The 27,483-nt window shown below is 40.3% G+C and overlaps 1 protein-coding gene across 15 annotated transcripts in view; it reads left to right on the plus strand.

Annotated features, from left to right (window-relative positions):
* The first annotated feature begins 4,577 nt into the window (after positions 1–4,577).
* Positions 4,578–27,483, plus strand: part of LOC116062943 (mitogen-activated protein kinase kinase kinase kinase 4-like) — a 105,038-nt gene continuing 82,132 nt past the window's right edge. For 5 of the 15 annotated variants that reach the window (XM_036004636.1, XM_031317783.2, XM_031317994.2 and 2 more), the window contains exons 1-2: positions 4,588–4,889; positions 5,175–5,240. In XM_036004636.1, the coding sequence (XP_035860529.1) occupies positions 4,833–4,889; positions 5,175–5,240 (123 nt within the window). In that variant the 5' untranslated portion in view covers positions 4,588–4,832. Of the gene's footprint in view, positions 4,890–5,174; positions 5,241–27,483 lie in introns of all 15 variants that reach the window. The other 10 variants (XM_036004635.1, XM_036004639.1, XM_036004637.1 and 7 more) reach the window with 6 other exon arrangements.

Consider the following 27,483-nt stretch of genomic DNA (forward strand, 5'->3'; position numbering starts at 1 on the left):
AGCAAAATAATGTATATTTAACTGCTTTAGTCAAAGTTACATAAAGCAATTAATGGCATCTAATGTCTTTATATTTTACTTTGTTCAATGCTTTTGCTTCTTAAATAGGTTCTTTCCTATTTTGTTATTATGTGGTGTTGTTGTTGTTGAGTGTTTGCAAAATCTGTGAACCATGATTGCTTTTCAATAAAATAATAAATAAAAGGGGTTTGAAGTCCTTTTACAAAAAACTACAATAATAATTCACTAAAGGTATGTCTGTTTGTTATTACCCATACTGTATAAAAAAGTAACACTGATGATCAGCGTGTGTATGTCCTGCTCTTATCCAGTTTGATGACTTTGAAGTCCTGTGGTTTCTGTTCCATGTGTGCCAACAGATGTTCATTTTTGGGCATTTGTGGATAGCAAAATTAAAGTGAGTGAGGCAGTGGAATAAGCTCTAACATCTGGATAACCAACATCATTAACAGCCAATGGTAAAACTGTGTTAGAGAGGGGCATACATTCCTGTGGAAAAGAAAAATGAAAGCATTGACATTACAGCAGAAGACGGGTTGAGAGCAAAGAGTGTTGGGATGTAGGAAAAAAAAATCTCCTGTGCATAAATGCATTAAAAACAGAACTGAAAGGGGTGCAGAGCTTTTAAGACATTGAGGGCAGACACAAGTTTTCACAGACTGTGGAAGGATGAAGAGGAGGAAATGGGTCTTTGCAGTTAGGTGAGACAGTTTATATTGCTGAAACTTGGATATTTGCTTGTCATTTTATGCCAGGTAGATTTTTTAATCATAGTATATACTGTAATATAGTACTATAGTATAGTACATTTTTTAGCCACACTAGCAGCTCTATGGATGGCTCTGTCTGTCGGTTGGCCCACCATTTTGGTCCAGACTGAAATATCTCACCAACTATTGGATGATTGCCATAAAATAATTAATTGTAATAATACATTTCATCTGGAGCCACCATCAGAGAAAAGTTGTTTTTGTCAGTTTGGTTTATGACCAAATACATGCAAGACTAACTAGCAAATGTTAGCATGCTAACACGCTAAACTAAGATGGTGAACATGATAAACATTATACCTGTACTGTAAATCAGCATGTTTACATTGTCATCGTGAGCATATTGATGTTCGCATTTAATCAAATCCCTTTTGTGCCTTGTTTTTCAGTTTACATATCACAAATGCATTATCTGAAAATCACTTATAAAATGTTTTCTTTTCCACGTGATAAATGGGAAATGTGTTTCACATGTGATACATTCACATTTGCTTCCGATGGCTTTTACGTTTTCAAGATACTTGTTTGTTTTCTTCCCAGGATAGGCTCCACCTATTTATAGAAGCCACTGAAGATTTGTTTTGCCACATCGGCAAACTTAATAAAAATCAAAATAATGCATTCAACTAATTCATCACAGAATTCCGAATTGTTATGTTTTATTAAAACAAGAACGTTTCGGGACCTTCTGGACCTTCATCAAGATTCTTTTAAACAATTCTTACAACATTCATCTTAAATAGATAATGTTCCGCCCATTGATTAAATACTTAGAAGAGAAAGTCTACTTGATATTTAATTTGCAAAACTCTATCCCCCATGGAATAAACAACAAGATACCATGGCATGTCATGCTCTAAGGGGCCTTGTAGACCTGCTTATGGAACACTCAATATACTAGTAGTGCATATGATTACACAATTTTGAATGATGTATAAAAGCTGCAAGACATGCAATTTCTGTAAATATTCTTGTAAATAGACTGTGCTGTGCTGTGTCTAACTTGTTCCTGTTTTTCTCTTCTTTTTCTTATATGTGGAATATAATGTGACAGACTGTACACATGTTGTCAATTACTGAGAGACACTGCCACAGAAGAATAATTGTCCCACACCTGTGCACACAGAATGGGCGGCGCATTATCTATTTAAAATACTCTTGTTGAAGTAAGTGAAAAAGGTCTATTAGTACCTTTCTAAAAACACTAGTTCCTGTTATCTCTTATCCTGGTTTTAGTCATAGTCAGGCAATTGACCATCTGTGAAGGAGTGTCTCTGACGCCTCAACATCATAGTCCATCTGTCATTTGTGTTTTTAACGTGCAGATATGTGACTATACCATACTATATAATACTAACTTTACTATTATGTAGAAATTGTGATGCTGAGCAAGAACTGTGTGCGGGATCTTCTTTTTTCTCGAGTGATACTTTCCAACCCACCTGCATCTGAGATAGTTGGATGTGCGAATATCTCTTTTTAAAAAATTAAAATAAGAACACCATATCTCTAGGAGACTGCTTTTAAAGAACATTAAAAGTGCAAAGTAACTGTGGCCGCGTTGGCTCAGTTGGTAGAGCAGGTGCACACATATGGAGGTGTATGCCTCGACGCAGAAGGTCCAGGGTTTGAGTCTGACCCGGACGATTTTCCTGCATGTTTTCCCCCTCTCTCTCCCCTTTCATATCTAGCTGTCATTTCCATTAAAGGCTCAAATGCCCCAAAAAATCTTTAAAAAAACCCTGCAAAGTAACCTCAAAAGGTACCTTTACTTACAAAGAGTATCTGCATTAGCCTTCAACATCAGGGGCCAGCAGGCCGACCTGATATTTGTACTGTTGGATGACATTAAGTTGAAGAAATTAACACTCACACCAGTTCACACAAAAATTTAGAAACCAGAGTACTGAAATCACTGTCACATGATGTGTTATCAGCATTTGGTTCTAGTGTTTTTTCTTTTAGTGTTAGCCAAAATCATGGAGGCAGATGACAGGTAAGAGCGATGGCAGCAGGATATAATGCAGCCTGTCTGGATATCATACCTGCCAACAGAACAGCAGAGCAGTGAGAGCAGTACTGAAATATTTATCACTGTTTCCATTTCACATGCTCTAATTGCCCTGCATCTATCTGATGGAGAGACGGAGGGAGAAGTACAAACAGAAGCTGAGAGAGAGATAGAGATGTGGAGAGAAAAGAGGAAGAGAAGATAGTTATCAGATATATTTACATTGTAGGATTCACTGTGCATGTTTTCCAATATTTCACTATAGAACGAGATTTGTGAATTCCTTTTTCACAGCAAAAAAATGCAGATTTAGTTCCTAAGTTTAGCTCTTGTGGGTTTATACTGGCTGAAAGACAGTCATGGGTTTGGTGTATTCAACTTGCTTAATGTCCTGACCGTCAACAATCATAATCGACATCTGAAGCAGGAAACACCAGCAGCTCAATTTCACCAATCACAGTTTTTCCACATGTGGTCAGGGGAGTTTCTGGACATTTTGGTGCACTAGGCTAAACTGCCACTGGGGGACTTGAGGGGATTGATTATATTATTATATTTTATAACATTTATAATACTTGTCCAATAATTTTCATTTAACATCACTCACGTTCTGCTCTGTCATCAACATCAACTGTCGAATGATGACCTTTTTCACAGCAGCTATTTTGACATGTCATAGCAGGAAAAGCACAGGTGTTGTTGACACAACATTAAAAACAACTGTATTCTATTTAAGTGAGCTACTTCCATGGTCCCTGGTGTTGTGTATGCTGGCTCATTGGCATTGCTTATTAGACCATTATTAAGAAAGTTGGTATTGCATTTCTGAAAGTAAAGTCGGAAGTTCGAAAGTAACAATGCTTGCTATGGTTGTCTGATGTTAAAGTCGGAAGTTTAACATTGTAACTTTGTATTTGCAAAAGTTCAATGATTTTTAAGAAAACAAAAATGTTGTACTTTGCACTTGATGTATTGTTTCGGGATGTTACATTAAATAATATACATTTTTGGATGGAAAATTGTGAGATTTAGTCTTGGTTATTGTTTTATGTTTACCTTAAACTAAGGCAAAAAGTGAATTTTCCTAATAGTGAGTGCATGTATGTTTTTTAAGATGTATTTATTAGGACAATGCACATTATTCAACTTTTCTGTAAATGCCCAGGTGTTAGCAAGCTGGCTAATTTTCTACTGTAGTCCTGAGACCATCGTTAACAAAATGTGCATCACCTGGGCTTTTCCTGCTTTGACAAGTCTGTCTTTCTCCTGCAAACACTGCTGCTCGCTGTCATGTAATTTACTAAAACTAACTGACATTTTGTTTTAGATATGTTGTGGCTCAGTCACTCGCTCACAACTCTGCAGTAGCACTCAGGCGAGCGCCTATCAGCATGTCTAAATTAAAAGGGGCCCTGCACATGGTATCTTTGTAGCTGCCAGAGCTCCAAAAATGTACCTATGGTGGCTACATGTGTAGGTATTAGGCTACCTTAACACACAACTAGCCTATATAAATGCATTTTACAGGAATGTTAGTGGATTGGTCAATTTACAGTTCCCCTTTTTCAGATGCGAGGGGGCATTCAAATTCTCTTCAGGGCCCCAAAAAGTATTTAGGGCTGTTCCTATTTGAGAGAGAGAGTGAAGGGGCGGAGAATGAAGAGAGAGAGGGAAAGAGAGATGCGGACAGACTGGGCAAGAGAGAGGGCGGAGAATACAGGCAGAGAGACGTACACACACAGGGGAGGGAGAGAGAGAGAGAGAGAGAGAGAGAGAGAGAGAGAGAGAGAGAGAGAGAGAGAGAGAGAGAGAGAAGCCTAGAGCAGACAGGGCTCCAGCAGTTGGTCGGTATGTAGCAGCAGAGCTGACCGTCTGCCCGGGATTACAAAGAGGAAAAACGCGCCTTGGATAGAAAATATCACCAGCAGGATTAAAAATAAAACCACCCGAGGATGAGACACATACCGTCCGACTAAAGGAGACTGAAAACACGCCGATATTTCGCTGATTTAACACCGTTTTTAACGAAAATGGCGAACGAGTCCCCGGCCAAAAGTCTGGTGGATATAGACCTGGCATCTCTGAGGGTAAGTGCGTGTCTCAAAGACATTTTCAGAGTGCATTTTTTTTTTTCGTGCTCAGAAATAAAAACACAACCATGTTGTAGGCAGTGCTGTTGTTGACACAACCCTGCGGTGGCTTTTCTTTGTCTAATATCCGCTGGCATAGGAGGCCAGCCAACCGGGCGCAGCCGGCTCCTACATCGAACGAACCCGATTGTAAATAGCTACAGGCAATCAATCAATCTAGTTTTTTTTTTTTTTTTTTTTAATTTTTTTTTAACATTTGTTTTTTATGCTTTTTAATTACAGGATCCTGCTGGGATTTTCGAGTTGGTGGAAGTGGTCGGAAATGGCACCTATGGACAAGTCTACAAGGTTGGTGTGAGCCTCCATCTGTGTATCCTGTGTGTGTGTGTGTGTGTGTGTGTGTGTCTTAAAGCCCCAACCGAGAGAACAAACGGACGGAAACTGGAGCACAAACATGCATTTATGTATTTTTCCCCTCTCACGGGCTCAGGAACACGTTTATTATAACATGTCCCCTCCCCTCATTGGGACCGGTGCAGTCTGGACTGGATTATCTCTCCGATAGCGCTTTGGCCTCTCACTGCTTCACATCCACATTCATTATGTTACCAAAAGAGGTCCCTCCTCCTTTCACCCACACCCCAGTAAAAAGATTCCCTGCATACTGCAAGCTTTCCAATGGTACTGATCAGGCCAACCCCATCCGTGCATGACAAGCCCTCACCACGCTGACCGACTTGTGCGCCATTGGGTGGGCGGTGTTTCTTTGCGCATTTGTGCACACTATTGCCCAGCAGGCCTTTTGCTGGAGTGGCTCTGTGCTGCATTTATGGTGATAGGCCTGTTCATCCCAACACACACACACACACACACACAGGAAAAGGCATCTGATGGAGACCCAGTTGCCCCATCAGAGATGAGCAGCGACATCATCCTGCTCTTGCCTTGTAGAAATGAGAGCAGAGGAAAGAGGAGGACATAGTCAGAGCTGCCCAGGCTTTTACTATGATGTTTAATTTGGAAGTAATCTGAGGAAATGTGAATTTTGTTGTGTGTGTTTGTTTGAAATGATGTCATGTGAGACAGAAGGCAGCTATAGGTAATATTCCCATGATTATTATGACTTGTGAGCAGTCAGATAACGCTACTCGCAGATGTTGCAAGACAAACTGCAAGTCAAAGCTGTGTCCAGCTGTGATTGACTCTCATTAGCTTGTGGCTAGAAAATATTGACCTACGTGCTGTTTTTTCCTGCTGTGTTGCATTGCAGCAACGGAGTTACAATTCCAAACTCCTTTTGGAACATATCCAGGTGAAATTGAAGTCGTACTGAAGTCACTGATCTGCTAGGTAGCTTTTATGGAAACCCAGTGAAAGTTCTGATGTTCGCAAGTTCCTACATCGCTTCATTTAGGACTATGTTCTCTACAGCTACAGAGAAAGCGTGTTTTAAGGCTCTGGCACATCAACCCGACGACCGACCGTCGGCAGAAAAGGCAGTCGGACTGATCATTCTCCGTGAGTTGGTCAAAAAAGTGCCTCGGAACACACCGAAGCGACGCTGACTTGAGTGTACGTTCTGCGAGTGCGCGAGACGTAATACGTCTCCATAACAGCAGGCAGCACTAATCTGTATTGTCGCCCCAAAAAATGAAAACCGGCGGCTGATTGGACAAACGTGTCACGTGGGTCTGGCTTCTTCCGAATTTCAAAACAGACCATAATGGCGTCTCGTTCGGAATACAATCTCATATTTTACGAAAATAGTTCACTGAAACGTGTTTCTGAAAACATTTAAAGCAAGAAATAGGCCGCGCAGTTGCTGAATCTGTCTTCATTTCAGATCGACAAAAGTCAGTTTAAAAGATTTTCGTCAGATTTTGAGAGGCGTTCGTCACGCTCATCCTGCTCGTCATTTCCGGTAAATGGTCATTGAGTCCGACTATCCACTGGCCGATTCAACAAGTCAAATCAGCCCAAATGGGCGCAGACGGATCCTCCGACTGACGAACGCACGGAACACACTAAACAGACTTGGGTCACTGACCTCGCCAGACTGTCCGACGGCCGATAATCGGGTTGGTGTGTCAGCGCCTTTAGTCCCCGTTTGAATTATTAAGACAGAGAAAACTGTACAAATATATACATTGTTGAAGATGTGCCAAGTTGGCGTCCGCTGAGCCCCTGACAGCCCCGGTCCAATTAAACCCCTGGCTGTATGTACTGCTAAATATGCCAACCTCTTGTGACACTGAAAGCTGCATTAGTGAAGCAGAGCCAAAGGTGATTCTGTCACTTGAATGTCATGAGAATACACACCTGCAGACAAGTCGATTTTGTAGAGGTGGAGAGCAGCAACATCTGTAAATGACAAAGCTCCATCCTCAGGCTTTCATGTTACTTCTGCTGCAGATTCTCTACCCTAAATGCTGGTGTTAAAAGGGTTACATCAGCCTTGAAGTGGAAATTTCTTATGACTGCTGCTGTCTGACATGTACTAGACATCATAAGGTAAAAAAGTCCATGTGGACTTGTATGGCATACACTTGCTATTGCTCTGCAGTTTATTGGGCGAGGCTCATGGTAAACATAACACAAAGTAACTAACATACAGTATGATGTGCTCCAGGAAATCATAAAGTATATATGAGGAGCCATTTTGGGCCTTGAAGGGATGTCTGAGAAAGCACAGCTGACGGGGATGTTACTCACCTCAATTGCTGCAACAAAATGAGGTTGTAAGACACTGAATCATCACTTGACTCTAAGCTCATGCACATCAGTGTCTTTCTTTCATGATGATCACAGTTAGTCGGCATAAGGAGTTTGAGCAGGAACCTAAACAGTTGGCATTGGCTCTCACATAGTATTGTAACAGAACGCCAATGATTTCTAGATTTGATTCTGATTTACAAGGTTCTGATTTGATTACATTTATTTTTTGGGGGGCATTTTTAGGCCTTTATTTTCACAGGACAGATGAAGACATGAAAGGGGAGAGAGAGGAGGAATGACATGCAGCAAAGGGCCGCAGGTTGGAGTCGAACCCGCGGCCGCTGCGTCGAGGAGTAAACCTCTATATATGTGCACCTGCTCTACCAACGGAGCTAAACCGGCCACTGTTTGATTACATTTTTGAATCAATGTCAATTAGGTTAGGGAAATTTCAGTTACAATACCAGTTTTGCTTGGATATAAAAGAGATTCTCGGAACTTATGCTGTACATTGTACAAGCAAGAAGCAGCCCTCAAATATTTTTTATAATGCACCAGGTCAATGTTAAAATTAAGAACTGACCCCCGAAAAGTTAAAGTTAAAGTACTTTTTACTTAACAGGACTAACATTATATTAACCTAATTAACATATTAAAAGATTGATTTCAGGATTTTATTTATCGATATCAGATCACTCAAACAAAGATTGATTTTAATTGGAGAATCGATTATTTGAACCCAGCCCTACTTTGCACACAATATGGCATCTGTGTTCACAGAACAATCTAAGGTCTACTGTATCTCCAGTTCTGCCTCTGAGGATAACACAAATGACCAGCAGCATTGAATGATTCTGTTGCTGAGACGAGTGTCACTTTAAATCAGATTGTGTGGTCATGGACAATGAGTCACGCCCTAGGGCGAACCTCAGTGAACGCCGGCTCTGCTGTTACCTCACAGTGTGAACGATGAAACGTCTCCTCATAATTGAGCACGGTGACGGCCATGTAGGGTGTGTTTGGTCATACCTTTTTGTGCTGGGAGTAAACAATACTGCTGAAATCACATCATGATTTGCTTTGAGGTTTTTTTGTGGCTCGGGGGAGGATGGCGGCTGCTGTAAACGTTTTATTAAAGAAGGGGACAAGTGGTCGTGGAAATGCTCAGATGCACTGGAACACAAATTAACCTTGACATTTTGAGTTTAGTTCCTCAGGATTCAGTGAATCATAACTATGTGTGCCATGCAAGTTTGAGGATGAACCAAGCTCTTTTTTTTTTTTTTTTTTTTTTTGTCTGCGCTGCCTTGCCTCGCATACATCTGACCAAAAACCTGTGTGTCTGTGTGTGTCTTTATTTGGGTCGGCACATGTGCACTTGGCGATTGGTTGGGCTTCCCATGCCGGCGAATAGCTGCACAGCACACTCTGCAGCTATTCGCCAAGGCTTTTTGCAGCTGTGTGCACCGACAACAGCTGTTGGGAAGGAAAAATAAAATAGGGGTGGCCGTACACAAGAGAGAGAATTACTCACCCTTTAATCATCAAAGTGTTTTAATTATATTATGCCTAAAATGTCAGACATCAAGGTGGTATTCATACACTATCCACTAGACTAAAATCTGTTAGTCTATGATTGAGTTCTAAAATGTTTACTTTTAAGTGAAACATCTGTCAGCATGTTTTCAATTTCACTTATTTTCCATGCCATTTTTTTGATACTCGTGGTGATCAGCCTTACTCTGACAAAAATAGTAATAAATATTTCTAGAAAATGCACCTGGGGAATTTATCTAGATTTATCTTAATGTATATATCTCATATCTCAAAATGTTCCCCTACGAAAACGTTAGTGAGCTAGCAAATAAAAAGCACTTTGTCAAGGATAAACATCCATATAATTGTCTCATGACAGCCATTGTAAAAACCAACCACTTATGACAGTTGAATGTAATGTTAACACATAAAGCTAAATAGTCTCTTAAGTTTGATAAGGCCTGCTATGACACATTTTTGACAGGTTATATTGTCTAGGTTAATTTCAAGTTGTCATAACAAAGACATTGACAGGTTATATTGTCTTTCTTAAAGGTCCCATGGTGTGAAAATTTCACTTTATGAGGTTTTTTTAACATTAATATGAGTTCTCTTAGCCTGCCTATGGTGCCTCAGTGGCTAGAAATGGCGATAGGCGTAAACTGAGCCCTGGGTATCCTGCTCTGCCTTTGAGAAAATGAAAGCTCAGATGGGCCGATCTGGAATCTTCCCTTTATGACGTCATAAGGAGGAAGGTTACCTCCCCATGAGAAAGAGAGAGACATCAAGGCTTGCAAACAAGGGAAGAATGGCAGTATTAAGTATTGTGTATGTGGAAAATTGTCTTTGGTTTTATGACAAGGCATAAATTAAAAACAAAACAAGGCGGTAAATTGAGGACATTCATCAAGAACAAAACATCCTGTGACTGAAAAATAAAAAAACAAATATGAATTCCAAAAACACACACAGATAAGGTAAAATAACCCAAACTACATTAACAACAACCAAGCGTAACAAAGAGGTCAGAGGTCACGTGTTTTTGTTTCCATTAAACGGTGGGAGGTAGAGGAAAAGTTCAATCATAGCTGAAGGAATTTTTAAAACTCTGGGGTAATACCACACTCAGCATGTGGCGCTGGGAATCCCCCTTTCTGAGGAAATGGTTTAACCCACTTAAGACTTGCTGAATTACTGAGCTTCTCTCCTTCAACCACAGCTGTGATTGTTTCAGCCTTGCTGAGGCAGGCTGCCTTTTTAAGTTTATAAAATGTCCAAGATGAGCAAACAAATCAAACTTTGGGGACTTTTTTTTTTTTTGCTTTATTCTCTAAAATAGAGAAAAGATGGGGTTTGTTGGTGCGGGTGTCTGCAGAGAGCACGACTGGATGTTTGTGAGGAAGTAGTGAAACGGCGGAAGTCATCAGTGCAGTGTGGAGAAGTTGGTGGCTTTGTTGTGATGGCCAGATTAAAAACCACAGCCCTGTTCCTGTCGCTCTTTTTGATGTACTAACATGAAATGTCTCAGCAGTTTGGAAAGTGACAACATGAGGCATACATCCTGCTGACTGGGTGATGTGGGATGTAGAAATGCAATGCAGATAAAGGTGTTATTCAGATGCTGATCATTTGTGTGGATGCTGTTACCGTTAAAATTGATTGAAGAGTGAAAAATACCCATCACTCTTTTCCAGATTCAAAGGGTTTTTGATGGGCTTGATTTTTGCTTGATTTGCCCGACCAACAGTCAAAAACTCCCAGAAATATCAAATTACAATCAACAGAGAAAAACACAAAATCTGTACATTTTGGAAGCTGGAAATATAGAGAATATGAGAATTATGAACATTGTTGATCATTTATTTTCTTTCGGATAAACTCAAAAGCTTTACGTCGTCACATGCACCGGATATATTATTTAGTTACCATACTACTGCACAATCTGAAAATAAATGTGTACATTTGCATGTGAAAATAATAACAAAAAACGAAAATAATGAGCTATATTAATGAGACTCTAAAACTTTTCACTGAAACCAGACAGACAACTTTATCACTCTTTAAATTAATTATTAATGTCAAATGAATGGAGATAAAATGTGCTAAACAGTCAGAGCACTGCACCATTTTCTGTAACTGATTAGGGAGAACCCTTAATCGGATCAGTTTCTCACTCTGATGCACTGTATTGTAATTTCCGTTCCCTAACTGTCATTTCAGTGGTATGTGAGGATTTCTCTCGAGCCTTCCTCCCTTTTTACCAGGGAACTTCCAGTGGCGATATCGTGCAGTGTAGATAAAGGTTGTTCCATTTCAAGCTAATGTTATTCCTGTTTACCCTTTAGATCGGAGGACGTAAAGCATCAGCAGGAGGGTCGTCCCCTTCGTAGCGCTGTCTTTTCTTTCACATATTTAACTTCCATCCATGCTGTACATTCTGGGGAAAGACTAGAACTAGACTTATGAGATGACATGACAGGTAACCAGTGTAGAGAAGTAAGAGTAGGTGTGATATGATTTGACAGCCAGACAGCAGCATTTTGTATCGCCTGCAGGCAGGAAACATGTATATTTTTTTGTAGGGTTGCAACTAATGATTATTTGCATTATCTATTCATAAATTAATCTAGGCCTCAAGACGATGTCTTCAAAATGCTACAAGTTGCGGTCCAACGCCCAAAGGAAAATCCTCACATGAAATTTGTGTATAAAACTGATAACAAAAACAGCCCTTCAAAGCCACTTTACAGCTTCTCACCATCCTGACATTTTAACAGGAAAGATGTTAGTTTTTTTTCTGTTGCTGATAAAGTGAAGCTGGGTGTGGCTCTCCAGCAGCAGCCTGTCATCAGCAGGGCACAGCACCATCACTGCGAGTTCCTCAGAGGAAATGCACCGCAGCAATTCACTGAATACACTGCAGATCTGTCAGATGCCATGCTTTTATCCTCCTGTTAATCCACATCTGGAGCTTAAGAAACGTACACATTTCCTTGACTTGTTCATATGCGGGTTAACGGTTCACACATCTGCTTTATCAAGATAGTACTGGCCTTCTATTACAACACTGGACATTGACCAGTTAGTTCTGGTAGCTACATAAAAAGACTGTAAAACATGCAATGAAATTTGATTTCCTTATTTTTACTAATAAATTGATAAATAATCATGTTTAATTTAAAGCAGTAGTGTGTCCCGTTTTCTCTACTATGGTGGATCATTCTGGCTTTTACAAGAGCTGCAAACACTGAAAAAATATCACAAGTCCTAAATTTTAGTGTCCCATAATGGTGTAAATAAGGGCTGCAACTAATGATTATATTATTGAGTACTCTCTCAATTATCATTAGAAATGTTATATACTAAATTAGCAAAATAGAGTCCAAGGCGATGTTGTCCGATAGCTTGTTTTGTCTGACCCCAAAATATTTTTTATTTATGATATAATACAGAGAAAAGCAGCAAATTCTCCCATTTATTAAGCGGGAAACAATGAATAATTAGCATTTTGCTTGATAAATTACTTTTTTTGACAATTAATTGATTAGCAAAAATGTTGTTGATTTATTTAGTTGACCGACCATTCAATAAAAATAATGGCTTCAGCAATAGCATCTTCCATCTTGACAAGAACAGCTTTCTAGGGAACGCTGAATATTTAGAGTAGTTGGCATGTGAAAAGCTATTCTTAAATGCATTTATACTTAAATATATCAACCCAAATAATTGTCCATCAAGTCCTTTATCTTAAGTCCTCAGAAGCATAGTATTACACACCTCTTAAATGTCTATTGTTTTATACTTATTCCAGTTCTATGGGGAGCTATTAATAGGCCGGTCCCTGCTCTGTAAAGTGGAACTACAAAGCTGTCAGAAGGAATAGACTCATGCAAAGCTGGCTCACAGACCTTCCGGCTATTCAAACTGGAATGTTAGTCGTGTCTGCGGTGACCTTTCACAGCACAGGAAGTGAAGTACGGCCGCGACCAACAACAACAGCAGCAGCAGTAAAGCTGTGTCTCCACTGGGAACTTTTCTTTACAGTCAAAACTAGTGTTATCTACCGTGACCTTTCCAATCAGAAGAAGTGGAAGCTCTGCCACTGATAGCAGCAACAGGAACTTGACTTTGTCACGATTTACGATGGAGAAGTCGTGCTGCTTTGTGTTCCCAACCAGGGCTGCACCTACTAAGCATTGTTTTCAGTGTTGATGAACAAATACCGAATCTTTCAGTGTAAAGGCTCAACCACAAGTGACCAAACACCCAATACACCAGAGCCCGAAGGGACTTCTTTAAACTGCTGTTTTTTAAGAGCTGTTGTCTGATAGTCTAACCAGGACATGTCATACATGCTAGCGGCTTTTTGAGGCTATTTCTCTAATTAACATGTCCCTAAAAGCACGAAGAACTTGAAGGACTAATTGCTACAGTACAAATGGACAATTAAAGATACAGTGATTATCCTGATTGGATAATTGTTAATTCCATTCAATATTCTTGATACACTGAGTAAGGTTTAGTATGAAATGTTTCTGTAGTTTTTGCTAGTCAAAGCACTGCCAGTACACCTATATGGCAATTAACTGTTAAGAATACTGAAGCAAAGATTATACATTGATGACATATTAAATGAAATCACAAGTGGTTTCAAAGAGTAATTATAGAAAGATTTTCTTTATTTTACACAAAGGTGACATTCTTCATACTGCTGTTAATGAGTCTGTTAGCAGTGACCAGCTCTGCCTGCTAGCTACAGTTTAGCTAAAAATAAGACCCACTGCCTTAGACAGTATCTGGGTCGCGTTCCTTGATGCTCACTGTGTGCACTGATGCAGTGACCGTGCTGCTGCTTCATACATCAGGAGCAAGATTTCTGTGCCTTTGTTTCATATTTGTTGGCTTTTTAACACATTTGTTGGCATTTACTGCTGCAATTTTTTTAAACAGTTGCCTTAAGAACAAGAGAGGCATCTTAAACTCGGGTCCGAACCTCTTGCAGAAATCGCAGCTTAACTGCCCCTTTTTCATAGTCCAGATAGCACTTTGTCAAGGATAAACATCCATATAATTGTCTCATGACAGCCATTGTAAAAACCAACCACTTATGACAGTTGAATGTAATGTTAACACATAAAGCTAAATAGTCTCTTAAGTTTGATAAGGCCTGCTATGACACATTTTTGACAGGTTATATTGTCTAGGTTAATTTCAAGTTGTCATAACAAAGACATTGACAGGTTATATTGTCTTTCTTAAAGGTCCCATGGTGTGAAAATTTCACTTTATGAGGTTTTTTTTAACATTAATATGAGTTCCCTTAGCCTGCCTATGGTGCCCCAGTGGCTAGAAATGGCGATAGGCGTAAACTGAGCTCTGGGTATCCTGCTCTGCCTTTGAGAAAATGAAAGCTCAGATGGGCCGATCTGGAATCTTCCCTTTATGACGTCATAAGGAGGAAGGTTACCTCCCCATGAGAAAGAGAGAGACATCAAGGCTTGCAAACAAGCGAAGAATGGCAGTTGGTCAAGGCCACACCCCCACCCTCCACCTTGCCCCCCCTCTCTCCTCCTCAATAGTATTTAAAGCTACAGACACAGAAATGGCACATCCTAAGGAAAGCTCATTGTGGGACTGGCTCTAGTGGCTGTAATTCTGCACCAAGGCTGAATTTTGGGAAAGAGACTTCAGATACAGTATTAGGGGACCACTAAGGTCTATATAAAAGAGACTTCAGATACAGTATTAGGGGACCACTAAGGTCTATATAAAAGCATCCAAAAAGCAGCATGTGATAGGACCTTTAATGTCAAATTGTCATAACACAGAGATTGTGGTCTTGGTTATTGTCAAGTTGTCATAACACAAACATCTCAGACAATGCTAACTTTGCATTTAAAGTGTCATAAATTACTGAATGACACTTTCACGTTTTTGCTTTATAAATGACTTAAACAAGATTCAACTAAATTGAGAATCAAAAAAGTTTTTAATAAACTTCGTGGAGATCAACGAATCAATTAATAAATAGAATAATTGTTTAAGTGCTGCATTTATCATAAACTCTAGAAGATGAAGTCTGTGAAAGTGAACGCTCTCATTAACTGAGCACTATCAAACCCTGTTTGCTACTGCTGCTAACCTGCTCTGGGTGCAAAACACAAGCTAATATTTCCCTTCATTTTCTGCGTTTTACTTTTGACACCACACATGTTGTTTTGTCAGGCAGCAGGGTGTGAATTCACAGAGGCTGTGACAAAGATCATGACACTGCAAGTTCACAGAAAGAGTTTGCTGGCCTGCCGAGACGAACTGTTAAACATGAGTTTTGTGGACAGAAGAAGAGTTTCCTTTTTCCTCCTCTGCCAGCCCATCCAGCCACAGGCCCATTCCTGAACCTGGATGAAGATGGAAAAAGCTATTTCTTCCTCTTCTCTGGCTACTTAGAGCCCATCCTCGATGAGGAATGTAAGGGTCAGGGTGCACCCACAAGAGGAGAAAGAAGAGAGATGTTTGAATGAAGCAGAGTAGGTAAAAGGCTTTGAAAAGGGGGGGGGGCAATAGCAGAGGAAGGTTGGTGGTTCCTGAGCATCCCATATTGAGGGGGGTTTGATGGAAGGCACCATGGCTGTAATCCCTCAGCAGGAGATGCGTACGCTGAGAGGAAATGAAGGGAGTCATTAGGATAAAGAGCCAAATATTATATAAATCATTTACTAGCTGCTCTTCGGTTTTCCCTCTTAAAAATGTAATTGCTCAGTTTTTTATGTCACAAGCTACTATTTGGTCCCTTGTATCTGACAGCGATGATTCCTCTGTGCTGTACAGTTTCTTGAATGAGTGAAATTATTATTATATACACTTCATGAACGTACTGTTGTCATGGCACGATCCTGCTTTATCTCAATGCGGTCACCCTAACTGTTACCTTATAGTCACATCATATTGTTGGAAATTAAGAGGCCGCATCAACGGTATGTTTGTCTCACTGAAACTACTATAAAAATCATCATAATTAACAAGTTACCACTTTTTATTGCTTTGGTTTTGCTCGCTCCTGCAAGCATATATAATGCATTATATAGTGCAACTACAGTATGTGTTAATGTGGTGCTGGGTAGAGCGACGGATGCATGCAGACATTGCAGACAGATGGCTTGTTGTAGCGGTGAGGCAGTGATGCTGAAGAGACACAGAGATTATTAACTGTATCTCACTGTTGTGTCAGGTGCAGCTGGTAAATTTTCTCAAAGGAAGAAACAAAATAATTTTTTTTTTATTTTGAAAACCAACCCATTGTGTACTTATCCGCTGATCAGAGAGTTTATGATCTGAATGACAATTTTTTTAAATTTTATGCTGTCATTTATTTTGTATTAAAACAAAGCAAGGTATCAAATAAAGTATTTTCTTATCAAAATTGAACAAGAGACCACAGTATTTAAAATATCAAAATAAAGTTTAGATTTTTCCCGATGAGGGCTGTCAAAACCAGTTTAAGTCTTCAAATTTAATTTCAGTATCCCAAACTGCTAGTCCAGTGATTTAATCTCTTCTTCTTTTTCCTTCCTCTTCCTCATCTTTTTTTCCTTTTTTGCTTCTTCATCTTCCCTCTTTTTGTCTTCTTAATGTTCCTCTTGTCTTATTTCTAGTCAAACAACAACTCAAATATTCCAGGACTGCTTTATTTTAAAAGTCAGACACCAAATAGTATGTTTTAAAACATTTTTTCGACTCACTTTACATCCATGAGTAAAACAGATCCTTAAGTCTGCCAGGCCTTTAGGTTTAAACATCCAGTGGATTCATTTCTACATTGTGTTAAGTTAGTCTTGGTGGTGTCTGGAGGTAAACTGTGGTTCTCGTTGTTAATCTAAGACTAAATGCTAAATGGCTGAAATGTAATGTAATGTTGAAAGCTGAGGCTGTGGGGTTTGTTTCTGTTTTTTGTTGCGTGAAGAGGCTGTTGTGTGACTTAGACGGAAGGCGATTTGTGGTTTATTAGGTTGATTATGTGTCCTGTTATGGACAGACGTCCCTTTGTGTTTTCTCTTCTGTCCTCGGCTGTAGTCACACTGACAAGCAGACATGCTGATAGACACAATAATGTAGGAGAAATGTTTTAGTTTGAGTTTGCTTAATATTTTCTGTATGGTAAATCAATCATGCTTCAATAACTGCTGACGAGCCACAACGTCTAAATACGCGACGTCCATGCAGCCAAAACTAAAGTCCAGATGGAGAAGCAGGAAAAGGAAAATGGATCATCCAGCAATAAAAAAAAAAAAAAGAAGGAAAAAAAAGAACAGATCTATCTGATGTTAAAGAGCCGGTACCACATAACATTTTCAACAAGCATCAGGACATGTGTTGTTATTCAGAAGGTTTGTCATTAGAGTAAATCTTTAGATCAAGTTGACACTGTTGCTAGTACAGTAGAGCTTGGAATTAGTCAAAACGAGAATTCTCAAACACGCACGTTGATAGATTCCCCATGTGGTAGAGTCAACATCGCCATGAACCACAGAGTACATCAATACATCCATCTTTTTTCTTAGACTACATCATGAAAAATAATGTATTTGCAAATTCAGAAGATTAGTAAAAAATACGAGAGTCTACAGCGGCACTGTGCTTTGAGCTAAATACTAATGTCAGCATGCTTAAACGCTAACAGTGACAATGCTAACATGCTGATGTAAAACATTAGTAATAAACAACCAAGGCAGATAAAAATGTCATTAGTTTTGCTGTTATTTGGTCATATATCAAAGTATTGTATTGAACCAGTTGGAATTTTGACCTGCTGGTTGTTCATCCTGAGGGGGACATGAATGTTTTTTTTTTTTTTTTTTTTTTAAACCAATTTCATGCTAATCTGTCCAATAGTTGTTCAGACATTTCACTCAAAACGACAAATGTCTACCCCATGGAAACATCAAAGAAAAAGTCAAAGGGTCCGCAAAGTCTTCAGGATTCATCATCTGGGTAGCATGAACGTCTAAAAATGAGGATAATTTTATGTATTTAATTGGCCCATTAATATCCATATTAATACCATTTAAAAAATAACAGTCCTTTTAAAGAGGAAAATTGTAAACTTTACACTAGGTAACTAGCATTGTATCAGCCCAGCTCTAATATAAGCCATCCTGTGGCTCCTCTTGTTAGCATATGATTTAAACTGTACTATATATACAAAAAAACATCCTAAAGATATGTTTTGTTTATGTGGCTCATTGTTTGTCGACTGGAGGCACTTGTATTTTAAACCAGATGTAAATCCGTAGTATTACAGTTAAAGCTGCTCACCAAAGTAATAAAGTAGGAACTGTTGGAATTTGGTAAGTAAAGACACAATAAGAGTGCAGGCACAGCAAGACTTTGTAGCTGCTGCAGCTGTTGCATTTAAGATGGTTGAAAATATGCTCGCTACGATAGTGTTGAATCTGGTCTTTTTCCTTAGATGGAGACAAATAGTGATTAATAATAGTGATGTCACAATATCTGGCAAGACAATTGGAAATGTATTTTTTCTTTTTGTAGGAATAGAGAAGCCCCAGCAGAAGCCCTTACAAATTATTTTTAGATCATTTTCATAGCATTTATCTTCATAAGGGAGTGAATCAGATTCCCACCTATCCTTGGATTTGAGCTTAGCTAAATGGTCATGAGTCATGAGCACACACACACACACACACACACACACACACACACACACACACACACGCACACGCACACAGTCATATTTCCAAGGTCGGAGGCATCAGTCATGCATGTCTATGGTTTCTAGATGGGTTTCATGCCTCTCTCTCTTCCTTTCTATCTTCCCAGGACTCCACTCTTATTGATTTTCCACAGCACTAGCTAGCATCTTGTACAACGGCCCCTTCATTCTGTTATCTGTGACCTGCTCCTGCCTGATAAAGCTCAGTAAAAGCCTCTCTGTTAAGAGTCCAAACGGGCGCCACCTGGGCGCTGCATGCTCCGAGTTGGGAATGACGGAGCTTTAGATGGTCACGTGTGCTGTTTCAAATCCACCCAACTCGGTTTCTTTAGGTTTAATAAATGAACGTTCATCATAGGGCGACATTTGTGCTCTGATGATTTCATAAAGACGTGATTATCACCTGTTATTTTGCTAGGTAGCTTATTCTGTGTCCTCTCAGACAATTGCCATACGGTCATATACAGTTTAACTAGCTAATGTGAACTGTGGCTTTAAACCACGTTAGGCACATCCTTTGCTTTAAAGCCAGGCCTGCAGCTAAAAGCCACTAAGAAATCAGGCATTGGAAATCCGCTGTGGTGTTTCCACATCTTTGTTCAGTGCAGAAGCCTACTCTTTATCCATCAGGAAGGCGGAGGATTATAATGTAATTCTATCGTAGATGGGGCTGGATGTCTTTGACTTCGGATAGAATCTATCATGATTATATCATCATATTGTGTCCAAATGAATGATTCTGAGAAAACTAGGATAGGATGAATGATTGATCAATTTTTTTTATTATTTTGTGATTTTTGCATGCATTTGTTACGTCCAGATTTTTTTTTCAATGTTACCCAGCCACTATCCGTGTTTTCCCAGGACTTTAATTCATCTGAGAGCAGTGACTGTATGTTACAGTATAGGTTACCGGACTGTGACGTGTGGAATTGTGCACAAATACGCAGTTCCACACAGATAAATCACTGACTGCAATCTACAGTGTCTGTTGTAGGCTTTAATGTATGTGCCATATACCACAATGTTTCCTGTGGACAACTGTTTTATGTAGACTACAGTACACACACGTCCATTACATTTGTTATCCAGTTGAGGGTTACATTTCTTGGGGACCCATCCCTTATCCTTTCCTCGGTTGTTAGTTTGATTCTAGTACCGTCACCACTGCAGGCCTTAGCCCTGTTTAAAAAAAAAAAAAAAAAAAAGTGTATGTGATACAAAAGTCAGTCACCTTTCCACCAAATTATGTAGCATGAAATGATCTTGTGAAATTAAATGTCAAAGAAAGTAGCGACATTCCTCAGGCCACATGTTGAATGCTTTCTCAGTTTATTGCAGACTGTTCAGTTTTTGGAGTTCATGCCTAAAACAGTTGTTTCTTGAATTAAGCACAGTACGGTTAAAGAGATGAATGACCCTGGGAATAACCCTAGCTTTGGCTAAATGCTGATCTAGTACGGCTGAATAAGAAGTGGAATAACTGGCCGGTCAGATAAAGGCACAGCCCAGCATCCCTCCTGTTGGCTTATTATAGCCCCTCCCCCCCTCGACACACACACACACACACACACACACACACACACACACACACACACACACACACACACACACACACACACACACACACACACACGCGCCAGCTAACTCTTAGCGTCTGGTCGAGGCTCTTAATGACGGTTGTTGGCCTGTCTGAGCTTCTTTGGTTTTAACGGGCAGACGTGTGTGTGTGTGTGTGTGTGTGTGTGTGTGTGTGTGTGTGTGTGTGTGTGTGTGTGACTGTATGTGGGGCCATCTGGAGAGGGAATAACAAAGCTGCTATTGGGTGGGGGGGCTGTTTGTTCTGAGTACAAGCTTAAGAGAAGTCTTGGAGAGCAGATTGTTGAACTTAGGAAGAAGTAGAGTTAGTAAGTTTGTGTTTTAGTTCAAAGCAATATAAACGTATCTTCTTTTGAGGAAAAAAGTGTGCATGGTCTGTTAACCGGTGACACACTTACATCCGCCATTTGTCTTTTGCCTTTTTGAACTGAAAAAAACAACACACTCAAAATGTTGCCAAATCACGTCAGGCTATGGAGTAGGGTCCGGCGTAGGTTTGTATCTTCACGTACCTACGTATGTAGCCACGGCGTAGATTTAACGCAGAAGCATAAATCACGCTTTAGTCATCATCTACAGTAAATGTTTGGTGAGTGGTTTACTACCAAAAATGCCCCCAGTAGCACTAAAAAAGGTCCATTCCAGGGGTGTCGGACTGGGGGTGGAAAGGGGACTGAGTACCCAGGGCCCTCATGTGAGGAGGGCCCAAAAAGATGCTATGCAGAATATTTTGCTACGCCCCTGGTCCATTCAGAAAGGACTGCAACTAACTTAGTGCCTTTCTCAAAGACACGTTGACAGGATAAACTGGATGTTAATAGATTAGATTAGATTAGAGTTACATTCCAGTTAGAACCTGCGAAAAAAGGGCTGAGGCTAACAACTTTTTTCATTATTGATTAATCTGATGAATATTTTCCTGATTAATTGTAGTAATAAAAAGCATACTGTATGTCAGAAACTAGTGAAACATGGCCATCACAATTCATTGAATCCCATAAAGATGCCATCCAATTGCTTTCAAATTGTCCATCCAGCAGTCCAAAACCCAAATGTATTGTATTTACTACCAAACAAGATGGAGGAAAATAGGAAATCCTCACATTTGAGAAGGTGGAACATTAGAATGTATGATAACTTGGCTAATCGTTTCAGCTCCAAACAGTACTAGTATGAAGATATTAATGGTAAACACACAATTTTGTTGTTTTGTTTGTTTAGTTGTTGTGTGAGCCTAAAAGGGACAAGGCTTGTCCTGGGAAGTGACTTTTTCTTCTTTCTCGTACCTTTCATTCATTGTGTACCTCTTTGAGTCTCTCTCACACACACACACACACACACACACACACACACTTGTTGCCGTAGTGATAATAAATCCTGTTTTTCTTTCATGGAGCTCTGTAGCTTCTTTCAGTCCTGCACACAGCGAGGCAGCTGGCAGGGACGACTCACAGCCTCATTAGCTTTTGTTTTCATCTGCTTCAAAACACTGAGAGCCACTCTGAGCCGGTCACCTGACCACAAACCCTGCTGCGTGATTGGACCACAGCAATGAGCCTCAGCCAGCTGACTAGAACCCAGGCCTCTGATTGGCCCAGAGTTTCTCAAAGCACTTCCTCCTGTAGCTGGGCAGACTCTGTGCAAACTCCCGTGAGTGCTGAAGGGTTTGAAATCATATCTAAACTGCAGTTAAGAGCAAGACAGTTACAACTAGACATACCATTTTGCACATGAATCCTCTGCAATAAACAGGCAACTATATAGCAGCCAAGTAAAGATTCAGTCCTCTGATTCCTATGAGTATATCAGGAGCTACAAATAGCAGGCCGTTTTTATTCTTTTTGGCTTCATCTTGATGACACTGCAGTACTCGATGTTTAAATGGTGGATTTTAAAGGCTTTAATAAGTTGAGAAAGTGCTCAGAGCTGACGAGAGACAGCTAAAGTGAAAACCTGAGAACAATCTAAACTGTAGATACGTTTTCATCTCACATGTGCTGACATGGAAAAAAACCTCTCAAATGCAGGCGATGTTTCCGCGAGTCTGAGGCTGCTGGTGTTACCAGGCAGATACAGAAAATCAAACAAGTTACTCATGAAGGGAGGGAGAAGCTGCTGGAACTGGAGTTTGAGTTGTTAAAGGAATAGTGTGCCGTTTAGGAAATTTCCTTGTTTGTCCTCAAAGCCTGAATCACAGAAGAAGTTCAATATCAGTTTCATCCAGTCCAAGGAGAAAATACTTTATTAATATTTATATAATATGAATATTTTTTTCCCTCTGTTATTATACACACACATGACCTATGCACATGTATCAAATGGACAGATGTCAGGGCGAGGAGGCTGCCCATCGACAGGGGTTTGGTTAGGGCTAGGGTTAGCAAGCACCGAAAGTTGGCATCTGAATGCTTTATCAGGGCTTGTGTAGATATTCTTTATTCAATTTCTTTATCTAAGTCAAAAAGAAATCAAGAAAAAAACGGAGTTACATTCAATAAAAAATATTGAAAACGAATATCAGGTTCCAAAAACCAGTATTGAAGAAAATTCTCCCGTATCTAATTTTTTCGTCACCTCTTTACGGAGAACTCTCCAACAGATACATAAAATGCCCAAAAATACTTGGAAGAAACACTGCACACACACTAAGCATCCCATTATTTCTGTTATCTGACCATCCGACACAAACCTCATCGCTCACAGTTGTTGCCGGATTTTGCGGAAACTGGCAATCATGCACCCATGGGCGCACACACACACACACACACACACACACACACACACACACACACACACACACACACACACACACACACACTCTGCCTCTGGCATGTTGTCAGCAGCTGGTACACGGGTCACTGTAGGGTCAGATCTGGCATTGATGCCCGCCTACTGCTGTTTTCCGACCAGCCTTTACCACCACCCTCCCTCCGATCATCCTCTGTTCACTAGGTTGCCTTGGCGACGAGTTTGTAAAGTGTTTAGCAATCCAGCAGACTCCTTGAAAATAGGACGGGATCTGGCTAAATGAGCTGCAGTGTCTGATGCTGCAGAGATGAGATTTCTATTGTCATGTGTTGATCAATCGAACAAGACGTCAATGAGGGAAGTTCCAACCCGGCCACCTCAAATGCAGTTTTGAACCATAACTGCAGCACTTGGATGTGTGTTGCACCAGTAGCCACATAACAACAGATTTGTATTTTTTCATATATTAGAACTACGATCTACTCTCCGTCTATTTTGTGCAATTAAGATGCTAAAAACACTTTGAGACTCCAGTGTTTTAAATGACCGCCACAGGGCATTTTTGTCAGCTACTAGTACTGCTCACCTTTCTCTGCATGGTTAGCTCCTGCTTAATGTGTGAGTCACTGAAATGTTACTTTATATCTTTCTGTTGTTAATATTCATAGTGTTCTTGTAAGATAGGAGAGTGGTGATATATTATCTGGTAGACAGAGTCCCATTGTTTTCTAAAATGCTCCCCTCCCCTGATCTGTCACAAAACAGAGAGCATAAAACAAGTGGGACTTCAGGAACTTATTACAAACCCTGACTATTTTTCTTTTGTACATCACCTGCTAGCCACTAGCTGCAGGTTGCAGTGTAAAAAAAAAAAAAAAAAAATAAGAAGGAAAGAGGGAAAGCTGCATGAGGCTTTGGATGTTCTGTGAACCGTAGAAAGCCACTTGAAAACACTTGATCCATAACTAACTCTCTTCTGTCTTCTTAACCCTCACTGACACACCGCCAATCTCAAGAACAAGCCTGGACATGTCTGTGGATAGACATGTATGCAGCACATTTACACTGAGCCTCTACTTTTCCAAAGACTCACCATTAGTAGATAGTGTATGCTTTGCAGTTGAAGTACATAGTATGGGAGTGGGATACAGGGGGTTTGATGGTATATCTCCATCAAACTGTCAAGATTACAACACAGTTAAATTAAAAACAAAGTATAATTTGTCATTGTTGGTATATTGTTACTATATTGTTGTGTATCTGCTCACACCATGTAGTGTTATTGTCCACCGTCATTTTTGTTTTCATTTTTTCGGGGCCATTGTGTGACTTTTGAATTTCTGGCCTTTCCAAAGTTTTTCTCGTGGGTAAAAAGCTAAGAAATGTAACCCTGCAGCTGCATAGGTGTGTGTTTGTGTGTAGGTGTGTGTGTTCTAGTTTATTCTGCTCACTGCCCTTTGGAAATAACTTTGACCCTCCTAGATCTGTTTTGATTTATTCTCCATTTGCTACAATACAGCCCATTTGGGAGTTTCTTTGGTGTCAAATTAAGATATATTTTTACCTTTTGTTGCTCTGCATTCTGCTCTAAACGTTTTTATCTTCTGTACATACATTTCTTTTCACTCTGAGATTATTTATGGAATATTGGCAAGTAATTCTGAGTGACAGAGGTGCATTAATGAGAATATGTTTTTCCAAACAGGCACGACTACTGTGTTAGACAGAATTGGCCTTTTAAACACAGTAGCATGAAAAAGAGTTTTAGACTTTGACAACTGTGTGATTGTCCTTATTATAAAGGAACCGATTTTACAATTTTCACTCTTTCTTTCCCCTTGGAGGGGAGCGTCGCATTGCTGGTAGGTGCTGGTGGGTGTTGAGGGCTCCACTGTGTGCACTCTGCCCTACATACTACAACTCGTCCTACTTCTGACCGCCCGCTGCATTGAGCTCAGCACTCCTTCACACCCCGGAAAAAGTCACAAAAAGCCAAATAAACACTCACAGAAACAACCCAGTGACCATCTGAGAGCTTTTTGGTATGCAAGGCAGAATCTTACTGATATGTGACTACAATTGTCAGAGTTTGTGCAGAATATCCAAACAGTTTTGAATATTTGATACATTACCACCTCTGTTATTTCTATGGATTAGGGTGAAACAAGGATAGAGATAGTGGTGTACACGTTGTAAAGCCTTGTGAAGCCCTCTAGAAGGAGTGATTTCTGTCTCTATAAACAAACTTGACTTGACTGCAAGGGAAAGAGAGTGTGTGTGTGTGTGTGTATTTACAAGCAGTTAAAGCATCCGTGGAAGTCTGGCACTTTGTCAACAGTATAAATGGCAAAATAGAAGGCCTGGATAAACGGAAGATCTGCCTAGTCATAAAACACTCTTGTCACAGACACACACTGTAAATCTCTCAGTCAAGCCAAAGGGCTTGTTGTATATCTTTCATTATCATTGCATTGCTCTGCAGTGGAATCACTCTGTAATCGCTGTCTCTTTCTCCAACTGACTTTTGTCCCGCCTAACTGCCATTACCCCCTCTTCCTCCACCGCCTCCTCCTCCTCTTCCTCCTCCACCATGTGATTAAAACAAACCCTTGGTGTCCACCCTCCTCCCCTGTTGTTTGATCCCATGGTAACTTGTGAGGCATGCTGGGAGTGGCTATTTTTGGCTACTCAGCTGATGAGCTCTGCAAGCCACGGACAGGAAAAGGTTAACTCTTTCAGGAGAGTTGAAGCTGTGTGCTGTTTTCTTCCTGTCTTTTTTGGGTCAATAGCTTTTAATGGTGTGACCCATGTGAATATGTGTCCTGTTTTGTTTGATAGTAAACATAGTCTTTAGGGTTTCAGCCTCCTGTCTGATCAATTTGTAAACCAGATGCTACAGGTTGATTTATTTTTATTTTTTTTTAGGTTTTTGGTTTACTCTAAATAAAGGCCCTGACACACCAACCCGATGGCTGACCGTCGGCAGAAAAGGCAGTCGGACTGATCAGTCGGCTCCCCGAGGTCCAAAAAGTGCCTCGGAACACACCGAAGCGACGCCGACTTGAGCGTACGTTCTGCACGTGCGTGAGACGTAATACATAAAATGAAAACCGGAAATGACAAAGGCGTCACGTGGGTCTGGCTTCTCCAGCTGACGGATAATGGCGGCTTGTTCGAAATACGATCTCGTATTTTACAAAAATAGTTCACTGAAACATGTTTCTGAAAACATTTTAAGCGAGAAATAGGCCGTGCAGTTGCTGAATCTGTCTTCATTTCAGATCGACAAAGGTCAGTTTAAAAGATTTTCGTCAGATTTTGAGAGCCGTTCGTCCCTCATCCCACTCACCATTTCCGGGTTAGCACTCCACCAATCAGATTGGTCATTGAGTCCGACTGCCCGCCCTCCGACCCAGCAAGTCAGTTCAGCCAAAATGAAGGCCGACGGCCCCTCCGACGGACGACGGCATGGAACACACCAAACAGACTCGAGTCACCGACCTCGCCAGACTGTCCGACGGCTGATTATTGGGTTGGTGTGTCAGGGCCTTTACACTTACCACATCTGTATAGCTTCGTGGGGCCCATATGACTTTCAATTTACTCTGCTTGGGGAACCGCATCTATGCCCTTTCACTCATAACTGACAGCCCTTTTTGTTTTGGGGTCGTTCCCTGAATATCTTTCGGTTTTGTACTGTAGGTCGGATAAAACAAGCAATTTACAAATGTACCTTGGGCTTCAAGAAATTGTCCTTGTCACCTTTGTGTGACATTTTATGGATTAAATGATTAATTGATCGATAAAAATAATCGGCACACTAATCGCTAATGAAAATAATCAGCAGTTTCCGCTGTATTTCTCTAGTTTCATGTGTTATACTCACCTGGATGTATGAACTGAGACAAAGGGATTTCAACAGTTAAACAATATAAGTTAATGAACCCCAGAATAAAGTTGGTATTAATTATCTTTTTCTGCAAACCAAACGGCTAAAATAAAAATCTGAGGCGGATTCAGGGAATTGGTATCTTTCTTTTGGACAAGTATGGCACGAGATATTCTCAGACGCTTAAAAACTAAAAAGTTGGATTCACCGTGAAGGGCCCTTCGGCCTTCTGTTGTCGGACATGATGGATACGCCATGCAGGAGCGTAGAGAGCAAATAGATGACATCATTACTGAGGTTAAAAATGAACCAGAGTTAGATGTAGGGAAGATGATGCCTGATGCAAGCCCACATGAGTGGAAACCTGAAGACCTGAG

The sequence above is a fragment of the Sander lucioperca genome, chromosome 8 (assembly GCF_008315115.2).
Source record: "Sander lucioperca isolate FBNREF2018 chromosome 8, SLUC_FBN_1.2, whole genome shotgun sequence".
NCBI lineage: Eukaryota > Metazoa > Chordata > Actinopteri > Perciformes > Percidae > Sander > Sander lucioperca.